This window comes from Trichosurus vulpecula, chromosome 4 (genome assembly GCF_011100635.1).
Source record: "Trichosurus vulpecula isolate mTriVul1 chromosome 4, mTriVul1.pri, whole genome shotgun sequence".
Classification (NCBI taxonomy): Eukaryota; Metazoa; Chordata; class Mammalia; order Diprotodontia; family Phalangeridae; genus Trichosurus; species Trichosurus vulpecula.
In genome coordinates this window covers 285,325,987-285,344,032 of record NC_050576.1, presented here as the reverse complement: position 1 = coordinate 285,344,032, position 18,046 = coordinate 285,325,987, and the positions used below count along the sequence as shown (strand labels likewise).

Genomic DNA, 18,046 nt, shown 5'->3' with positions numbered 1-18,046 from the left:
CCCTCAATTATCCAAATTACTTATCTGTTGTTATAATTAGACCAGTTCCCTGGAGAGAAGTAAGTTAACACTGGCATTACCCCATGCTATGCCTTATAAAGCATAGATTTAACAGTCTCTGATATACTTGGGAGCCAAGAAAAGGAGAGGGTCTCCTTGCCTCATATTATATAGTGAAGGCAATGCCACATGGTCACTATTTAGAATCACAATGCTTTCCATAAAGTTGTGCTTAATGGATGGTTGTTGAATTTTTTTAAAAAATGAAGAGATTTTAGAAGTTATTTCAAACCTAACCCCTCATTTTCCACATGAAAAAAATGAGGCACAGAAATACGAAGCAATTTATTCAAAGGTCACACAGCCAAAGCTGAAAGTAGGATATGGTTGTTATGACTCAATTCTATATTGCCTCCTTCATATCTTACAGCACACTCAATTCATCACTATGGAGAGTTTTTAATTAATTTAATCTCCTTTCCCTCATGCATTTCATCTCCTCCAAAATTTCCTATGACTGTGTTTGTCCAGTATAAGATCCTCAAAAATATTCTTGCTCAAATTCCACTATATTAACATCAAAGTAAATTTAAACGGGAATGAGAAATTTTAGTCTTGATACTGTAATTCACGAGGTTTCATTATAATTCAGTATTAACCACTGAAGAGCAAAAGAAGGCTCAAATATAGTCTCAGAGAAGTAAGCCTAAGAAAGTTGGTTGTGCCTTATATCTCTCTCTCTCCCAAAAAGACCCAAATTTGCTCTAGTAAATCATCTGAGGGCAGCTAGAACTGCCCAGGTTACTCAAACAGACTGATCACAGGCACTTTGACCCAGATTTCATCAGGTCAAACTGAGAAATATTTGTCTTTCAGAGGAAAATTAGGTAGGAACTGAAATCAGAAATGTGTGTTATCATAGACTGCCTGCTTTGCATTTAATTGTAATTAACTTATTTAGAAAACTGTCCCAATTGACTTGGTATGACATCTCAACCCTTAATTTTCTGAGAAATTGTTAGTTTTTGGAATCTGACTGGATACCTCTAGAGCAGTAAAGATTCTGCTTTAAAATACAACAGAAATGATTGATTCAAATGGAATTTTCTACATGGCTAAAACCTAAACTGTACCTTTCAATTTCTGTACCTTTCAATAACCTTAGCTACCAGGTTAAAAATCACTCTGGAATCGTGTGGGTTGATAATTAGTTGTTTTGTAAAGTAACAAGGAACCGTATGGTCTTGTGGAAGGAGCACTGAATATAAAGTCAGAGGGCCCTAATTCAGTTACTTTGTGATTTTTGGTAGGTCACTGAACCTCTTGGGGGGCCCAGTTTCCTGATCTCTAAAATGAAAGGGCTGGACTAGATGGCCTCTGATGTTCATTATAGCTCTAACCTTATTTTGATTTTACAATTAAAAAGTTCACTTAAACTCTGAGTGACAGTAATATGGTAGTGGCAGTGTTGGCTTTGGAGTAAGAGTTTCTGGATTCAAATCTTCTATTTACTCCCTCTATAACCCTAGGAAAGGCAGTAACTTCTCTCGGTCTCAGTTCCTTATGTGTTAAAGGAGTAGATTATACTACATGATCTCTGAGGTCCCTTCAGGCTCTCCATCTATAAAAATATATTTCAGCATGGGTAATTTTCTTGTAATTGCATGTACTGACATTATTAATGAGTCTTACCTGGATAGGTCTGCAGAGGTTGGCAATGCCACTCTCCAATGCCCCGGCCATAACAGTAGCACTGATATCTAACACCATGAACGTATTTCTCCCATGAATCCCCAATCTGGTAGAATGTACGGGTTTCTGAATCCTGGCATTGGTCTAAAATATGTAGAGGTAATAGAATCAAAACTACATGTATTTGCTCATATTTTCCAAGACCAAAGACCAATGTTAAACCTTGAATGCACTGTATCATACATTCAAATTTTGAATTGAAAACTGGTAACTTCTATCTTAATTCAGCTTTTCTTTAAATTAAAAAGTATCTGTCTACCTCAAAATACAAAAAAGTCCTTAGTTATGCTAAAAATGTTGCTCGTATTCTATATATTAAATATATATTACTAGACATATTATATATGTTTATATATTATTATATATTGCTAAACATAAGTCTCGTAGGGGCAGGTGCTATTTTTTATTTTGTCTTTATATGCTCAGGGCCTTCCCCAATGAAAGTGAATTTTATCCTCTCTTAGCACAACATGCTTACAATTTGAAAATCAAAAGCAGAAACTTGCAACAATTCCATTCCATATCTTTTCTCCATCCTCCCCTTACCCCCAACATTGGCCTTTCCATAAGGTAAATTGAAAGACTTAATTAACTTCATAGTGCTTGCCAAACAGCTTCCCAGAATACCTTATAAGTCCCTCTTTTGGGTTTAGCAATCTCAGATCAAACAAACTGATCTTATCACCAGATCAGGGTTTGTTTTGTTAGTTAGAAAAAATCGAGGGCTGCTTCTTCCACTAAGGAAACATGTGGGTTTATGATCTAAGAAACCAATGAATACAATTCTTCTAAGCCTCAGTCTTCTCTCTGCAAAACATTTTGGGGATGATATATAAAAATAAAAAGCTTAAAGAAAATATTTAAAAAAACCCTTTAAAGTGCTGTGCAAATCATTACAACAGACAGCCAAATAAAACAGATTTTTTTTTCTAAAGGCAAAGGTTGGTTGGCACAATTTTTGTATTTTTTTTCTTATTATTTCTTTTTTTTTTCTTATTCAGGCGACCACAAAATAATCAGTCAAGGAAAGAAAGTACAATTTTGGGCCACAGGTTTCCATTGCCCTGACTAGGCAATTCTACTACTCACAGAAGAGGGCCTTGATATGTAAAAGTGTACTTAGTTCCTAATTACTAATGGCCAATTCAAGACTATGAGTTCTCAGCCATCTACCAATGGCATCAACCAATGAAATATGTCACATCAAACAATTCATGTAATCTTTCCAAACTCCTATTGGGAAGGTTGGAAGTATTTCATCGCCATAAACCTTTTCAGTGATTAAATATAATTTTAATTTCTGTCCGAAAACATATATGAGGAAATTGGATAGTATTTAACTTACCAATAGGATCACATTTCCATCTTCCACGGCCCTGGCCAAAACACGTGCAATTCAGCATGTGACCTTCTTCGTGACGCTTGTGGAATGTATCATTCACATTATAGGTGATACCATCGACAATACATTGATCTGTTGAGTAAATATCAGGAAGGATTTGGTCTGGAGCCAGTATGGCACCATTGGAGTCAGGAGGACTGGGTTCAAGTCCTTCCACTGACATATCTTAGTTGTACGACCTTGGCTAAGTCACTTAACCTCAGTGCCCCTAAGAAATTTTTGGATTATTTGCTAATCCATGTCTGATTTCAGAATTTCCACTCTTCCATTGTCACCCTGGAATTTCCATCTACTGATAAAATCATAGATCTGTAATAGGAAGACTATTATTAAAATAATAATAAAGTTTATACCAAGAGTTCCCTATACTGATGAAATTATAGGTCTGGAACAGGAAGGATATTATTAAAAATAAAGTTTTCACAAGGGAACAATAAAGTTATTCTTTCTCACAGTAAATAATTCCTCCCTCTTCTTTAGGTCCACAACCTACATGGTGTTTTTTACTGGTATGTGATGAGCATGGAAAGGGTAGTAAGTGACCACTTTTTGGTAAAAACAAAATAAAGAAACAAAAACACCCCTGTGTCATATACTTACTTTGTTTTCTTTAGAACCATGCAAATGCAGGGAATTAGAGTTAACCTAATATTTGAGAAGCATGAAATAATGTGTGCTTTCTTGTGAAAATTTATTCTTTCATAAATACATCATCTATTTTCTGAAAAAAAAAACCTCTTCCATTTGACTGTTTCCTTTAATTATCTTCCACATGATGTGATAGTAAAAGAGACCAGATTAAAAAAAGTATGCGAGTGCCTCTATTATATTGAGATAGCATGATGCAGTACAAGGAGCTTTGTTTTGTATAGAATCTTGAGATCTAGTCCTGGCTCTGGAAATTCCAAGGTCCAATGTTAATGCCATCAGGTACATGCTAATAAAGGGGCAGAGAGAGAAAAGATGGTGCTCGGGCCAAAGCCCCTTTTGCTAGGTGGACATAATAAAAACAAAAGAGGCAGTGGACTGGGGTGGGGCACAATACTGGTCCTCTGTCTCAAAGTGCTAAAAAGCTAGGGCTGTTTTTCTAAGCAAGAGACTCTTCATCTATATTCCTTTCCATTTATCTGTTTGAAACTGGATCTTCATTGGTGCACGCATGGTAGCGGCATAGCCTTTTGTTTTTCCCTTCTTTTTAGCCTCCACAGTAACTCTACCCCTTTTCTAGACATGAGTCCAATGGTAAAAACTAGCAGGAAGATGATCAAATGTCTGTGTTCTGCCCTTTGAAGTCATTCTTTGGCTCTGGCAAGCGCTCACACGCCAGGGTATCCCAGAATTGCTGAGCCAGCTTTGTCATTGGCTGTCTGCCCCATTCGGCTCTCCCAGCGCCATAGACCAGATGAATAGCATTTCAATATAACAGAAGGGTCAAGACCCTGTTGTGTGGCCCACGTACCTCTGAGCTGTGAGTACGCCACACAGGTCCATTCCCCACGACCATTTCCTACACATGTGCACCTCATCATGTGGCCCATGTCGTGCTGTTTGTCCCACTGATCTCCGATGCGATACATGACCCCTTCGTTGGTAGTGCAGATCTCTTCATGGGCTATTTGGTAAAAAATGAATGACAATCTGAGAAAGACTATAATCTAAGAACAAGTACTTTTTGTGTTAGAAATAAAAGAGGTTAATTCTCTCCAGCAGATGATATGGAACAGACAAGTAGTATGAGAGCATTATATACCTTTCTGAGTATAGACACAGGCTAGGTTAAGTGGTATTTCTACCTCAGTTCTGTGAGCCAATGAATGACTTCCAGAATCCAATCAGGTTTAAGACTAGGGGAAGGCAAAAGGATAAAGGAGGTGTATAGACCTTCTTACTACTAGTAGCCTGTATGTTGACAGCACTACCCTAGCATTGTTCCTTCTGTATTAATTAATTCTGATCTAATTAATTCAAGCATAAGGGGAAATTTTACAGTATGACTCATGGCTTCCACATCCAGCAGAACTCATGACTGGCACTTTCTTGGGACTTAAGTGGTAGATTGGAGCTAAATAGAATTAACTTTTTTCTTTTAATGAACGCGTACCAAATGATTTATATAATTCTTTCATTCATTCCCATAGTTCATATAGTGGGACTTCAAGCTATAAGCCCTAAAAAGTAAAGGTAAAATATGTTCTAGTGCATTAGGACTGTACTGAAGGACTCCAATATATGTAGTAGATTCCTTTCTTCCTTCATGCCAATCAAACTTGCCTCTTCCAACCTGCTATTGTAAAAGTGAGATATGGAACACTAATACAGGACATGTGAGTCAAAGTGATTGCTACAGTCTTCAATACAATAAAGTAGGTAGGGTGTGTATGTGACTATAATGATGGTTATATTAGTCTAGACATGCAAAATATTTAAAGGTACCTTTACAGAAAAAAGCTAATACAAAAATCCTACTTCTAGATTTTTATTTCTAAATATTCTTACTTATTTACCCAGTTCTATGAAAAACCTTTGATCATATCTTCAAGTTATATAAAATAAAAATAACCAGATATGTATTTATATGCATATATAGTAATAATAAAGGACTTTAATATAGCGCTTCAGATTTTCCATAGTATATCTCATGTGAACCTCTCAGCATCTCAGTAATGTAGGTATTAAGGGTGGACACCATACCTATCACCAATTTCTAAGGTGAGGAGTTCATCTTACCAGCCATAGGACAGAATCCAAACTTCTGATCAGCATCATAGTTGATGGTGGTTCCACACCATTTCATGTTGTCTCGCCGTCCCTCTGAGGTACAGTCGGTGTAATTACGGTTGTTGTACAAGAATGGAAAGTGACACAGGGCACCATTGGAGTTGCCGCCTCGAGTCTGAACCAAAACTATGGAGAGCAACATAAGAACAGGAAGAAAAAAGATTGTAATCTTAGACCACAAAGAATTGTTATACAAAGATGCCTCATCCCTAGGACCCTGCCTCAACCTCAAAGATGTCTGATAGATATGGAGCTCGTTTTCTTTACACGTTCATCTTCACCTTCAAACTAGATATAAATTTCATTATCACTCACATCTACAAAGCAAAGAAAATTTAAAATAACAGCTCTGAACAAAGCTCTTTCAAGAAAATTCGCCATTCTAAGCAGAAAATGAGCCAGGATACGCAGACATTCTATCTTGTGCACTCTTCAACTTTGAGGGATTTTCTGTGGATTACACCACAAATATCTTTAACAGCACTGCAATCATAAAGTGCCAAAATAAATGAATCAGAAAGGATTTTTCTTGTAGATGCCATTCTCCCAAGGGAACTGGGGGATCTCAAAGTACTGCTTGGTCTGCACTGCTAGCTCTTTTAAATGTTGGCTTTCGAGTTGCTAAGTGGGCCAGACGTCTGAATAAAAGTGATACTTCCAGAGGGGCCTAAAAATCAATGCATAAATTGAAAGCAAAAAGGTGAACATTGTATTTGATTTTAGGTACCATATTTTGGGTGGAAGGACATCCTTTGGCTAGAGTATGTCCAGACCCTGTGCCTGCTTGGCACATAGTAGGTGCTCAATGACAGGTTGACTGACCAGGGAGGTGCCATCCAAAGACTAGCTGAAGGACTTGGGGATTTTTTAGCCTGGATAAAAGCTGACTTAGGCAGGACATAAGAATCATTTTCAAGTATTTGAAAGTCTGCCCTGCAGAAGCATTTGTTCTGTTTGGGAGGGTAGAAGCAGTCAAGAGGCAGATTTAGGCTTGGTGTTCCTAGCAATTAGTGTTTCCTAAAAGTGAAATGGGTTCCCCATCTGGTTCTCCCTCCTCATGGACGTCTCCAATCAGAAGCTGGATGACCACTTGTCAGGGATGTTGCAGAGAAGACATTTAATCATCAAAAAAAGGGGATCTCTAAAATGTTTTCCAACTTTGAGATTCTGTGAGTCTACGTAATTTGAATTCAGAACAGTATCAATTCCATATGAGAAATGGGCAATTCAAAATTTGCTTATTTTTTATTATTTCCCTCTCTACTTTTGGGGGGACACTCACCAGTCTGGTCTGTACAGAAAGAATATTTCTGGTCTTGTTCATAATTTGAAGTGGTGCTACACCAGAGATGCCCGTCTTGACGACCTTCAGTTGTGCAGGAATAGTAAGTTCTGCCATTGTACGTGAATGGCAGGACACATGGTTCTCCATTGGAATTGCCACCATAGGTTTGAGTCACAGCTGCAAACAGAGCAAAAAAGAGTTGCATCTTACCACAGGAAAGCAGTGAGAGACAAGTTACTGCCCTTCAGTTTAAAAAATTGAGGCACTGAGTTTAAATGAGCATCTGGTTAGTTTCACATATACCATTATTTTAATAGACAGTGTAGAATTTTGCTTTAGATTCTGCTCCTGCCTTAACATACTTCCCTTTGTTAAATGAATGCTAATTGCTTCCTGACTGTCCTTCACAAGGCTTTTAGAGGATATGTCCTTTGGTTTGCAAGAGCACCCTGCAAAAGATTTTTAGTAGAGAGGGATGCTCTTTTACATGCTTTTTTCATTAAAAACAAAACAAAACAAAACCATAAAATACATTTGTAGGTATGCTAATAAAAGAGAGAAAAACTAGCAGATTGAAAATTTTAAAATAACTGATCTTAAATTACTTTAGGAGCCAAAAAAACTCCTACACAAAAAGCTCCAACACAAAAAAGGTGTTGCTTTGCAGCTTTTCTATGTTAATCGTACAATACAAAACTGCAACTGTATGATCCACAAAGGATTGTCACATCACTAAATTCAAACTGACTGGTGATTGAGGTTTGTCCTTTGCTCTTGAAGAGGACCATGACACCATATATCCCTGCTTACTACATAAAAGGCGTTGTGATGGGGGGAGGGCCAGAGAGACATGTTTTGTAACAATGTCAAGTGGGCATGCGTTCCTCCTCAGTAACCACTGGCTTTTAGCCTTAAGGTTGAAACATGCCATGTGCACATAGATGTACAATTTTGAACAACTTTGATGGTATATGTGCTCCTATATAATGACTGTAAAAAAAAGTAATACATGTGTACTCAGGGATCTGTAATCTCATTCATTCAGAGGTTTTCTCCAATAATTTGGATCAGAACTCTGTGCTTCTCTTATCCCTAACCTCTCATGGGTGGGGCCCCTGTGATGAACTAATAAAAACCCTTCCAGCACCGCACAGTTGTGTTGGAGTAATGAGAGGAGTTTACATCATCAGCTATCCCAAATTAGGTGTTAGAAAATATACAAGCTGTATACTTCAATATATACGTATATGTGCATATACGTCGATCGTTAGCTATTGTATGAAGGGAAGCCAGCTCTAATCACTGAGTTCTACTTTCACAAATCCATTGCACCGAGCTGTGGCCAGTCACGCTCACCGGTCTCTTGGCAGCTGACACCATTGCCCAGACATGTGCATAACATCTGGTTGTTTCCTTGGGTCTTCAGCCACTGCATTCCCAGAGAGTAGACCACGCCACTATCAGTGATACAGTGACCATATGGAGCAGGCTGGGGCTGAGGCTGGGGCTGGTACAGCGCTGTTCGAACATCTGTGACTGAGCCAGGTCCTAAAAGGAAGGTAGATGAAAATTTAGTAATAATAATAATAATATTGGTGAGAGTATCTAGCATTCACATAGTGCTTTAGGGGTTTGTAAAATGCTTTACATGTATTGCCTCATTTGATTTTTTAAAAGATCGTTTTATTTTAAATTTATGGAATAAAACATTTTTCATAACATGGTGTAATAAAAAAAGATGATTGCACATGAAACTGCAAATCTATTATTTACAACTTTCTATTCTTTTTAAATATGTAATAAAGTTATTATGCAAATTTCTTTTTTTCCCCCTTTTTTTTTCTTCCCTGAGAGAAAAGTTTACAATAGAGTAAGAGGAAACTGTGTCGTAATAGAATGGAAGCTCCCTGAGAGCAAGAACTGTTTTCCATTTTGTACCCAAGAAGGGCTGTTAATTCCTTAATTTCTCTGAGCTTTAGTTTCCTCCAATCTAAAATGTGGATAATACCTGTAGTACCAGTCTCACTAGGCTGTGCGGATCAAATGTGCTACACCTACACAGTACCTGGAAAGCTTTAAAGTGGCCGATAAATGCCAGCAATTACTTAGTACAATAGGGATCTTCTCGATAGATTTCTGGCATTCAAAATCCACAAGAATAAACTAAGTCCAGAATTCTGAAGTAGGACTTAGCAGGAAACTGCATGAAAAAATACAACTTTCTTTGCATGAGGCATTTTACAGTCTCATTGGGGAGCTGGGATGAGCCCTAATAAAACTGTTGAAGAATACTTTAATGTATCACTCTGTTGGGGAATCTTAAGAGTTAGGTGGAGACCAAGTTTAATTCCTCACTTTTTATTAAATTAAATTAATTTTTTAATTAATATAAATTTATTTTTATTCTCTCTACCCCCACTAAGAAAAAAGAAAACCAAAACTTTTGTTACAAATATGAATAGTCAAGCAAAATAAATTACAATCCCTTGCTTTGGAGATCAGGATTCTAAGGAACTTGCTGAGTACCTCAAGTGACTTGCTCAAGGTCATACAATGAGTAAATAACAATACTGAGCTTAAAATGCAGGTCTCCTGACTAGTACAACGAGCTTTTTTCTATACCACATGTAAGTGAATATGCTCTATAGTAGCCTGAAATATGTAAGTGCTAAAAGGGCACACTACGTGACAATGACTCTGTGTGTGTGTGGGGGGGGGTGTTGTGTACATATATTGACTTTCCTTCATGGAAGGCAACTTTGAGTCTAGTGTCAAAGGATTCGAGGAACACATTAGTTAAGAGGAATAAAAGGCAACAAAAAGGATTGTCAATCTAGTCAATTCATCATCTGATGCAAGGGTCTCTTCAACAATATCTCTAACAAGCTGTCATTTGGAGTTTGCTTGAATTCTTCCAGTGACTGTTAGCTCACTACCTGGCAAGTCAACTCATTTCATTTTTACCTCTAATTGTTGGGAAGTTACTGTTCCTGAGCCAAAGCCAGCCTTCCTGTAAGTCTGATCCATCTCTCCTTGTTCTGTCTTATAACTTCCACCATTTGTTCTGGTTCTGCCCTCTTGAGCTAAATAGACTACAATTCATTTCTTTTCCACAGGTCCTTCAATGCTATCATGTTCACATCATGCACAACTATCATGTTCCCCTTAAATCTTCAAACTAAATAGCCCCAAGTTGTTTTAAAACAATTTTCATGAGATATTATTTAAAATTCTCCTTTTAAAATATAACTCCAATGCAATACTTCAGGTATGCACAAAACATAGTGGCACTGTTCCCTCCCTTGATCTGGATATCATCTTGATTCTCTGAATGAACATGAATCTAGGACTTACATTTAAAGTGGCCTTGCTATTCATAACTGAACTTGCTGTCAACTGAGGCTCCTTTTTCACATGATCTGCTCTTAAGGCTATTTCTCTCATTATGTGCTTGGGCAGCAATTGATATTTTAGAATGGACAGTTGCACTTTCCATTGATCCTTTTTTAATTTTACTTTGTTAGATTTGACCCAATGTTCTAACCATATAAGAACTTTTGGATACTTATTTCCTCAGCCCAAATATCAGCTAGCCCTCTCATTTGTATCCTGCACAAGATTTGTCATGATTTTTATAAATTTATCTAAATTATCAATAAAGGTGTCAAGCAGATTGGCATTGAGAACAGACATCTACTAGATACTAACAGGAACTACCCTCTAGGATGACACTGATGGCCCATTACTCTTGGCACTAATTCATCCATCTATGAATCTAACTGTCCACCTATCTCTTCTCCATCCTGAACACACAGATCTCATGAGGGCTTTTATCAAAGGTTTTGCTTTTCAGTAACATTGACAATATTTCTAGTCATTCTATCAAAAATTATTGAGTTTTCTTAGGAACGTTTTATTCTTAGTGAACCTATGATGGCTCCAAGTGATCTCTCCTTCCTTTCTGAAATGTTCACATGCCATCTGTTTAATAATCACTCCAAGAATATTGCTGGGAACTGAAAGCAAGTTTACTTGTCTATAGTTTCTGAAATCCCTTTTTAAAAAATTGTTATGTTGAGGGCAGCTAGATGGCATGGCAGATAGAGCTCCTGGCTGAAGTTCAGATTTAATTTCAGATACTTCCTAGCCATGTAACCCTGGGCAACCACTCCAGTGTCTTTGCCAAGAAAACCCCAAATGGGGTCACTGAAAGTCGAGCACAACTGAAAAATGACTAAACAACAACAGAACTGGAGATCCTCTGAATTTATCAAATGACTGACGTCAATACATGAAGGCAATGATCATGATTTTTTTTGAGGGATACAAAAAGTGCACTGGGGTAACAAAATTTAAAGGCTTTTTCATGGAGAAGAGCTAAATATCAAAAGAAGGAAATATACTCCCCGCCTCCGAGACAAAGAAATTGAAGGATATCTATACATGCATTTACTTTATTGTAGGGGATGCGCCAATAAGACATACAATACAGTAGATTGGAATCCTACTCTTTCATCTCGAAGGGGGGAAAACACTTTGAAAAGTAAGGCAATTCAGAAAAAGGTGAAAAAAAGTTTTTGTTTATAAAGGTGAATAAATTGTTTTTGTTTGCTTGTTTATAAAGATGAATAAATTGCTTTTGTTTGTTTGCTTATAATGTAGAGGTCTTGTGATTGAATTCTTCAGAGAGCAAATGTTTTTCTGTTTATTTTTGATTTATGGGCCATGAATTGGGAAGAGAGGAAGGACACAGTTTCAAATATCCATTATAGAGTCATTTAGTATTATCATCATTATTATCCTTCTCCTCCTCAACATTATTACCATCACTTCTAGAGGGACAATGTAATGTAGTAGAAAAAGTGGTGAACCAGGAGGCCAGGGTTTGAATGATCACTCAGAAACTTTGGAGATGGCCAACCATGGAGAAGTCTCTGCCCTTCCCTCTGCCTTAGCTTTCTCATGCTGGGATAGTATAGTCACCCTTGCCCTATATATTCTTACAGGCCCTTTTTTTGGGGGGGGGGTGAGGTTCAATCAGGTAGCATTTTGTAAACCTTAATGCATCATTGAATGTAAACCATTACTGTAAGAACTGAAAAATTGATATTTAAAAAATAAACTTAAGCAAATCCACATTTGCAAATCTTCAAATCCACCCCAATGTTCCAACTAACTGTATGCGAAAGTCACGCTAAAGAACCATTTCAAGTGGGTAAATTCAGTGGAAAGGATAATTTTCATGCATATTTCTGAAAATGTCCCTATAATTCAAATTTCCATTCTGTGAGAAGGCAGCCCTTACCTGTAGCAGTTGTTTGCAATGATGAATGTCTTTCACATTTCCATTCTCCCCTCCCATTACCAGTGCAGATACACTGAAGCAAATTTCCCCGATTGTCTTTCTTGCTCCAGGTATCTCCGATTCGGTAGGATGTCTTGGTGTCCTGATCATTACATCTATCTGCATGTGAAAAGCAAGAGGATATTTCAATGACCAGATCAGCACCCAACTGGGAAATGATTAGTGTTTCAATTGATACACAGTTAAGTCCCACAACAGCTCAACACTGTAAGACATATTTAAGCTCAGCAAGAATTACAGCCCCCAGTCTGAGCCTCCTGAAAGACAGAATCAATTTGATGAGAGAGGAGAGCAGAAGGATTTGACACTCTTCCCTTTTCAGTGGCTGGAAAAAAGCAGATATTTTCCTGCCCATGTAGTAACTTGTTATCATTGTCAGACTGGTCTTTCTTCCAAAATCCCTCTCAGGTTTTAACGGTTCTTTACAGGCTGATCTTTTAGTAAGAACCTTTGGGGAATTAGAAACAATGAAGACAGCAGGTCTCCTAAGCCCAAAGGAAGCAGATTCAAAGGATGGAAGTGCTTCTTTATTCCATTTTTATGTAGAAACCACAGGGGACCAACAACCTTTTAGGCACCAATTGCTTCTCCCCTTGTGACAATGCCTTCCAAATCCCAGAAAAGCCATCTTCATTTAGTGGCTCAGAGTTAAGAAGGGAGTCAAACATTCTCCCTCCTCTGGGCAAAGAAAGATAGGAATCATTATTGTATATTAGTAACAGGTAACACAGCACACACCAGTCTACATGTTAGAAAGGGGGAAATGACCAAATACCTTAGCTCATGAGATGCAATTTAAATAGAAGGGAGTAGAGCTTTAATTATGCTGGATAATTTACTGACACTGCTCTCCCAAACTTTATGGGAAACTGTTAGGTTTAGGAAAAGAAAATGAGTTCAGCATGTTTGATGCATGGTACCCTTATGAATTTAGAGACTAGACCCTGATTTGGAAAAATTCCCAGAATGAGAGTAAAAGTTCAAATCTACCAATCAGCAAGCATTTATTAAGACCCTGCCACGTGTGATAAGCATTGTACTAGGGGCTGGGGATTCAAAGACAAAGAATAAAAGAAAATCCCTACTAGAGAGGAGCTAACATTCATCTTCCTCCCCTCCCCAACTTTCATTGGGAGCTACATTGTCATGCTGTTGGATGAGTGAAAGATTTGGAATTAGCGGGTTTGGGTCCAAACTCTACCTAGGACACTTTCTACCAAAGTAGAAGTTAATTCTCCTTTCTAGGCCTCAAATGTCTTTATTTGTAAAATGAGGGAATTAGGCTAGACTGGTCTCTAAAATCCCAGCTCTAAATCTATGATGTTCTGACTTCCCATAGTACCTTGCTGATCTCTCTCTTATGACACCACATTCTCACTTTTATAATCATACTTTTTGTGTCTCATCTCCTCTATTAGACTTGTCTTATTCATCTTCACATCTCTCACACAATATTAAATTTAATATTTGTCGAATAGTTTTTCTTTCTCTAAATATACTTCCCTGCTCCTCATAATTTTAGAAGAATAAATCATTAACAATGAAATTATTGTTTTTTTCTTTCTCAAATAGCCCATTTACATTTAAGCTGGAACATCACAATTAGGTATGGAAATTCTAATGACTATAATTACAAAGGATTAATATGGTCCAAAACTTTGACATGGTTCAAAAGGACTGACCAGAAGATAGCAAATATTATATAGTCTATAATTTCCATGGTACACAAATATATCCCTAACACGTAGGCTCAAGTCTTGGCATGTAGTAGGCACTCAACAAATGCTTCTTGAATTAAATTTAGAGCTGGAAAAGACCTTAGAAATCATCTAGTCCAGTCTCCTCATTTTACAGAAGAAGAAACTGAGGCATAAAGAGATTAAATGTCTTGCCCAAGGTGATATAGATAGTATCAAAGCCAGAATTTTAACCCAAATCTTTCTGACTTCAAATGCAATACTCTTTCCTCTACATCATAACATAATATGTGACTTGATTTATTGCCTTTTTTGCTCATATGTATCAAAAAAAAGAAATTTAGAAGACCAAAGGCCCTCAAAAGATAACCAAATCACATAATATTAAAAAAATGTAGGTTTAGAATAGTTAACAATGAATTCTTAAATCCAGATTTATATTTACAAGTTGCCCTGTGATCCTTACTAACTATTGATTCTGCAAAACCTAACAGTTTTCATTAGTTCAAAGGTTTGAAAAACCTTGAATCCCTAAGGCAACAAATGATCTCACATGCGAGTTTTAGGAAGGTGAATGACAAAGATTCAGGAGCCCAGGTATTTTACAGCTTGTTTTCAAGTCTATTAAAGGCCCCAGAGAAGAAAAGTCATACTTCACTGAAATCATCCCCTTCAAACAACTTGTTTTGGCTTTCGGGTTAATTTTTCTCCCAGCAATTCAGCCAAGAGATAGGCACCATTCAAAGTTCAAAGCCCCACCAAGAAGACTCACATTTTAGGGCTTTGCTTCTATTTGCTAAACCTTAAATGTCCCCAGATTGTAAAAGCAAAGAGCTATCAGATTAAGTGAACCTTTTCTTCCATGAATGGTTTTGTTCTGGGTCCTACTTTAACATATTAAAGAGAAGGGGAAGATCATTGATGATTTCCAACTCAAGTTATCAGGACATCTGAGTAAATATTGAGGTGCCTCTTTCTTTGTAGATGATTAATTTCTATGAGCTCCCTTCCAATGGATGATTAGTTCATTTTTTTCTGAATACCATGTTTGTTTTGCTTGTACCATCGATAATGCAAACACTGGAACCAGGTGGCAGATGTTTCCTGAAACTAAAACCTGCTTCTGAAAATCTGTGGAAGTCTTTGAATTCTGAGAATTACATCAGATTGCATCTTGTCTTGAAGAATGCAGAGAAGATCTCTTTGTACCACTCATCAGCCACCAAGAGTTTTGATTCTTAGTGAGGGGTAAGTGAAGAAGTGTAGGGCAGGAATAGAGAGAAGGGCGGCTGAGCATATGCAATGAATCGAAAGAAGTCAGAATGGCATAGCAAGAGGGGAGAGGAAGGAGACTGGTGATATTGGGTTGTTATCCTCATCTTAAGCCTTTACCTGGTTTGCCACCTCCAGCTTCTGTTCTGAACAAAATGCTCTAAATACCCACACTTTCTTTTCTCCCACCTTGCTTGTTCCTTTTAAAAATTACTGACTTTAAACTGTATGCAGGAACAACCAGTTTAACCTGGAAAACAATCCTCTCTGTCCAGAAGCTAGTTCATTGTTCACTCCTGACTCTATCATCACTGGGCTAGGTAAAGTAATTCTGGATGCATTCTTTTCCATGAAGACTTTACCTTAGCACCCGAACTCTGGGCCAGAGCAAACATTTCAGTATTTTGAACATTGAACAGATACCTATCACTATGTATGAAGGTTCTAGAAATAAGCAAACGTACTTCTAGAGGTACATGTGATGCGTCCACTGCCTTCTCCTAAACAGGTACAATCCACCATCATCCAGCCTTGGTAGGGCTTCTCCCAAGTCTCTCCAACAACATAGGACGTCCCACCAGTGTTGTCATAGCATCTCTCAGCTGTGGAACAAAAAGAAAAGAATTATTTGGAATTATGCAACCTCCCTAGAATTTAGTGTAAAGATCAGCAGAAATCTAACCACATTTTTTAAAGAGGAAATCCATTGCCAAAATTAGGTCTTAGGTGCACAGTAGCCAACAATAAAAGAGGCTGCATGCAAATTGGGAGACAGATTATGTTGTTGTTACCAATCAATAGATTATCTGTCTTTTTATACACTGCTATTAAGACTTTTGCCATCATTTTTAAATTAAAGGTTATTGTTTTCATCAGAACTTTAAATTAAAACCAGGTGGTTTTTTTTTGTAAAAGACTCAATTTAAAAGAACAAAATTCCAAGCTTCACTGGAATAATCATAGACAAAAAGCTATTCAAAACCTCCAATTTTTATTTTAAAAATCCTCAATCTCTTAAATTGGTAGCTAGTGATAAAGTGAGTACAGTTAAATACTTTTGTTTTTTCTTTCTAATATTTGAATGAAAGTTTCCTTTTCTTTTTTAAAGTCCCTATATACTTTGAGAGTTTTCAAGGAAAAAGTTCAGGAATGAAATAGTACAACATTTTGTGTTTTAGTTCAGAACTCACTTTTGTAAAGATTTGTAAAAACCCACCAAAGCTTGCACTACTCCCCTCCCTTATAAATAATTTACAACATGGACTAAAAGGGTGTTCTCAATCTCATAGGAATCAGATACCAGGTGTCAGAAATGTTCCTTTCTCAGGCAAATGGCTTCTTGCCCTACCCAATTCTGTCTGGTATTTTTTTTAGAGAACCATTTAGAATTCTATCATTCTAAGGCAATATGATACACTTACACTTTCTCTGGAGTCAAGAGGATCTGGCTGTGTCCTTGTCTCTAACACTCACTACCTGTGAGAGTCTAGGTAAGTCTCCTAACTTCCCTGGGCCTCAGTTTCCCCTTCTGGAAAATGAGGTAATTGGATAGGTGGTCTCTGTGGATCCTTTCAATTCTACACATCTATGATCCCAACCACCAATTTTACCCAGCAAAACAGAGATAGCATAAAATTTGGAAATCAGTTCCCTTATTTCTTCAAGCCCTTGTCCTATTAGCTTGGTCCACTTAAATACAATGCCTGCCCATCTCTCCTCGAAAGCCCTCCCTTTTTTCTGCCTTTAAAAAGCCACATACCTACAGGTTTGCAGGTCCATTCCCCTTTTCCATTACCAAGACAAACGCACTCAAGCATGTAGCCTCCGGTCTCATGTGGTCGGCGCCAGGTATCACCTATTTTGTAGGACTGACCCCCTTCATGACAGCGATCTGTTTTTTTGAAGGAAATTAAATTAATTACTGGTTATCAAGAGGGCAAGAAAAGATGGCATTTTTCCCAGGGTCATCTTCCACGAATGTAAACATGTAATTTGAAAATATGTGACTTGTAACATGTAACATGTACAGATGTTAACCTATAGAGAAAAAAAGCAATATAGTGTCATGGGAACAGCTCTGTACTAGAAGGCTGAAGACCTAGGTTCGAATGCTACATTTCCTAGTTATAAGTTGTGAGATCTTGAGTAAGTCATCTTAACTTCTTTGAAATTGAGTTTCCTCACTCTAAAATGGAGACAATAAAATTTCTACTCTATCTCACTGGGTTGTTACAAAGAAAAGTACCTTGTGAGATTATGAAATGCTCCAGAAATGTGAGATATTACTGGAAATGTCCATCATTTCCCTGTTAGAGATGCTAAAAGGTATGAGCTATTGTTAACTGTCCTTAATTCTACCAACCATTTCACGATGGAATATCTACCAGACAATTTGAATGGTTGGTGATGGACCTAGTCAGAAAATACATCTCAAATCTTCCCTTCCTTGGAAGATCACAGAAAATCTAATTCCTAAGATCAGATTTAAGTTAAAA

At 37.4% G+C, this 18,046-nt stretch overlaps 1 protein-coding gene across 6 annotated transcripts in view; it reads right to left on the bottom strand.

Annotated features, from left to right (window-relative positions):
- FN1 (fibronectin 1) overlaps positions 1-18,046 on the bottom strand; it is an 84,319-nt gene that overhangs the window by 61,749 nt on the left and 4,524 nt on the right. For all 6 annotated transcript variants that reach the window (XM_036757395.1, XM_036757396.1, XM_036757397.1 and 3 more), the window contains exons 4-12: positions 17,311-17,442; positions 16,016-16,153; positions 12,523-12,681; positions 8,574-8,765; positions 7,215-7,394; positions 5,882-6,058; positions 4,614-4,766; positions 3,098-3,226; positions 1,693-1,836 (exon numbers count right to left, since the gene is read on the bottom strand). In XM_036757395.1, coding sequence (XP_036613290.1) covers positions 1,693-1,836; positions 3,098-3,226; positions 4,614-4,766; positions 5,882-6,058; positions 7,215-7,394; positions 8,574-8,765; positions 12,523-12,681; positions 16,016-16,153; positions 17,311-17,442 — 1,404 coding nt within the window. The remainder of the gene's footprint in view (positions 1-1,692; positions 1,837-3,097; positions 3,227-4,613; positions 4,767-5,881; positions 6,059-7,214; positions 7,395-8,573; positions 8,766-12,522; positions 12,682-16,015; positions 16,154-17,310; positions 17,443-18,046) is intronic.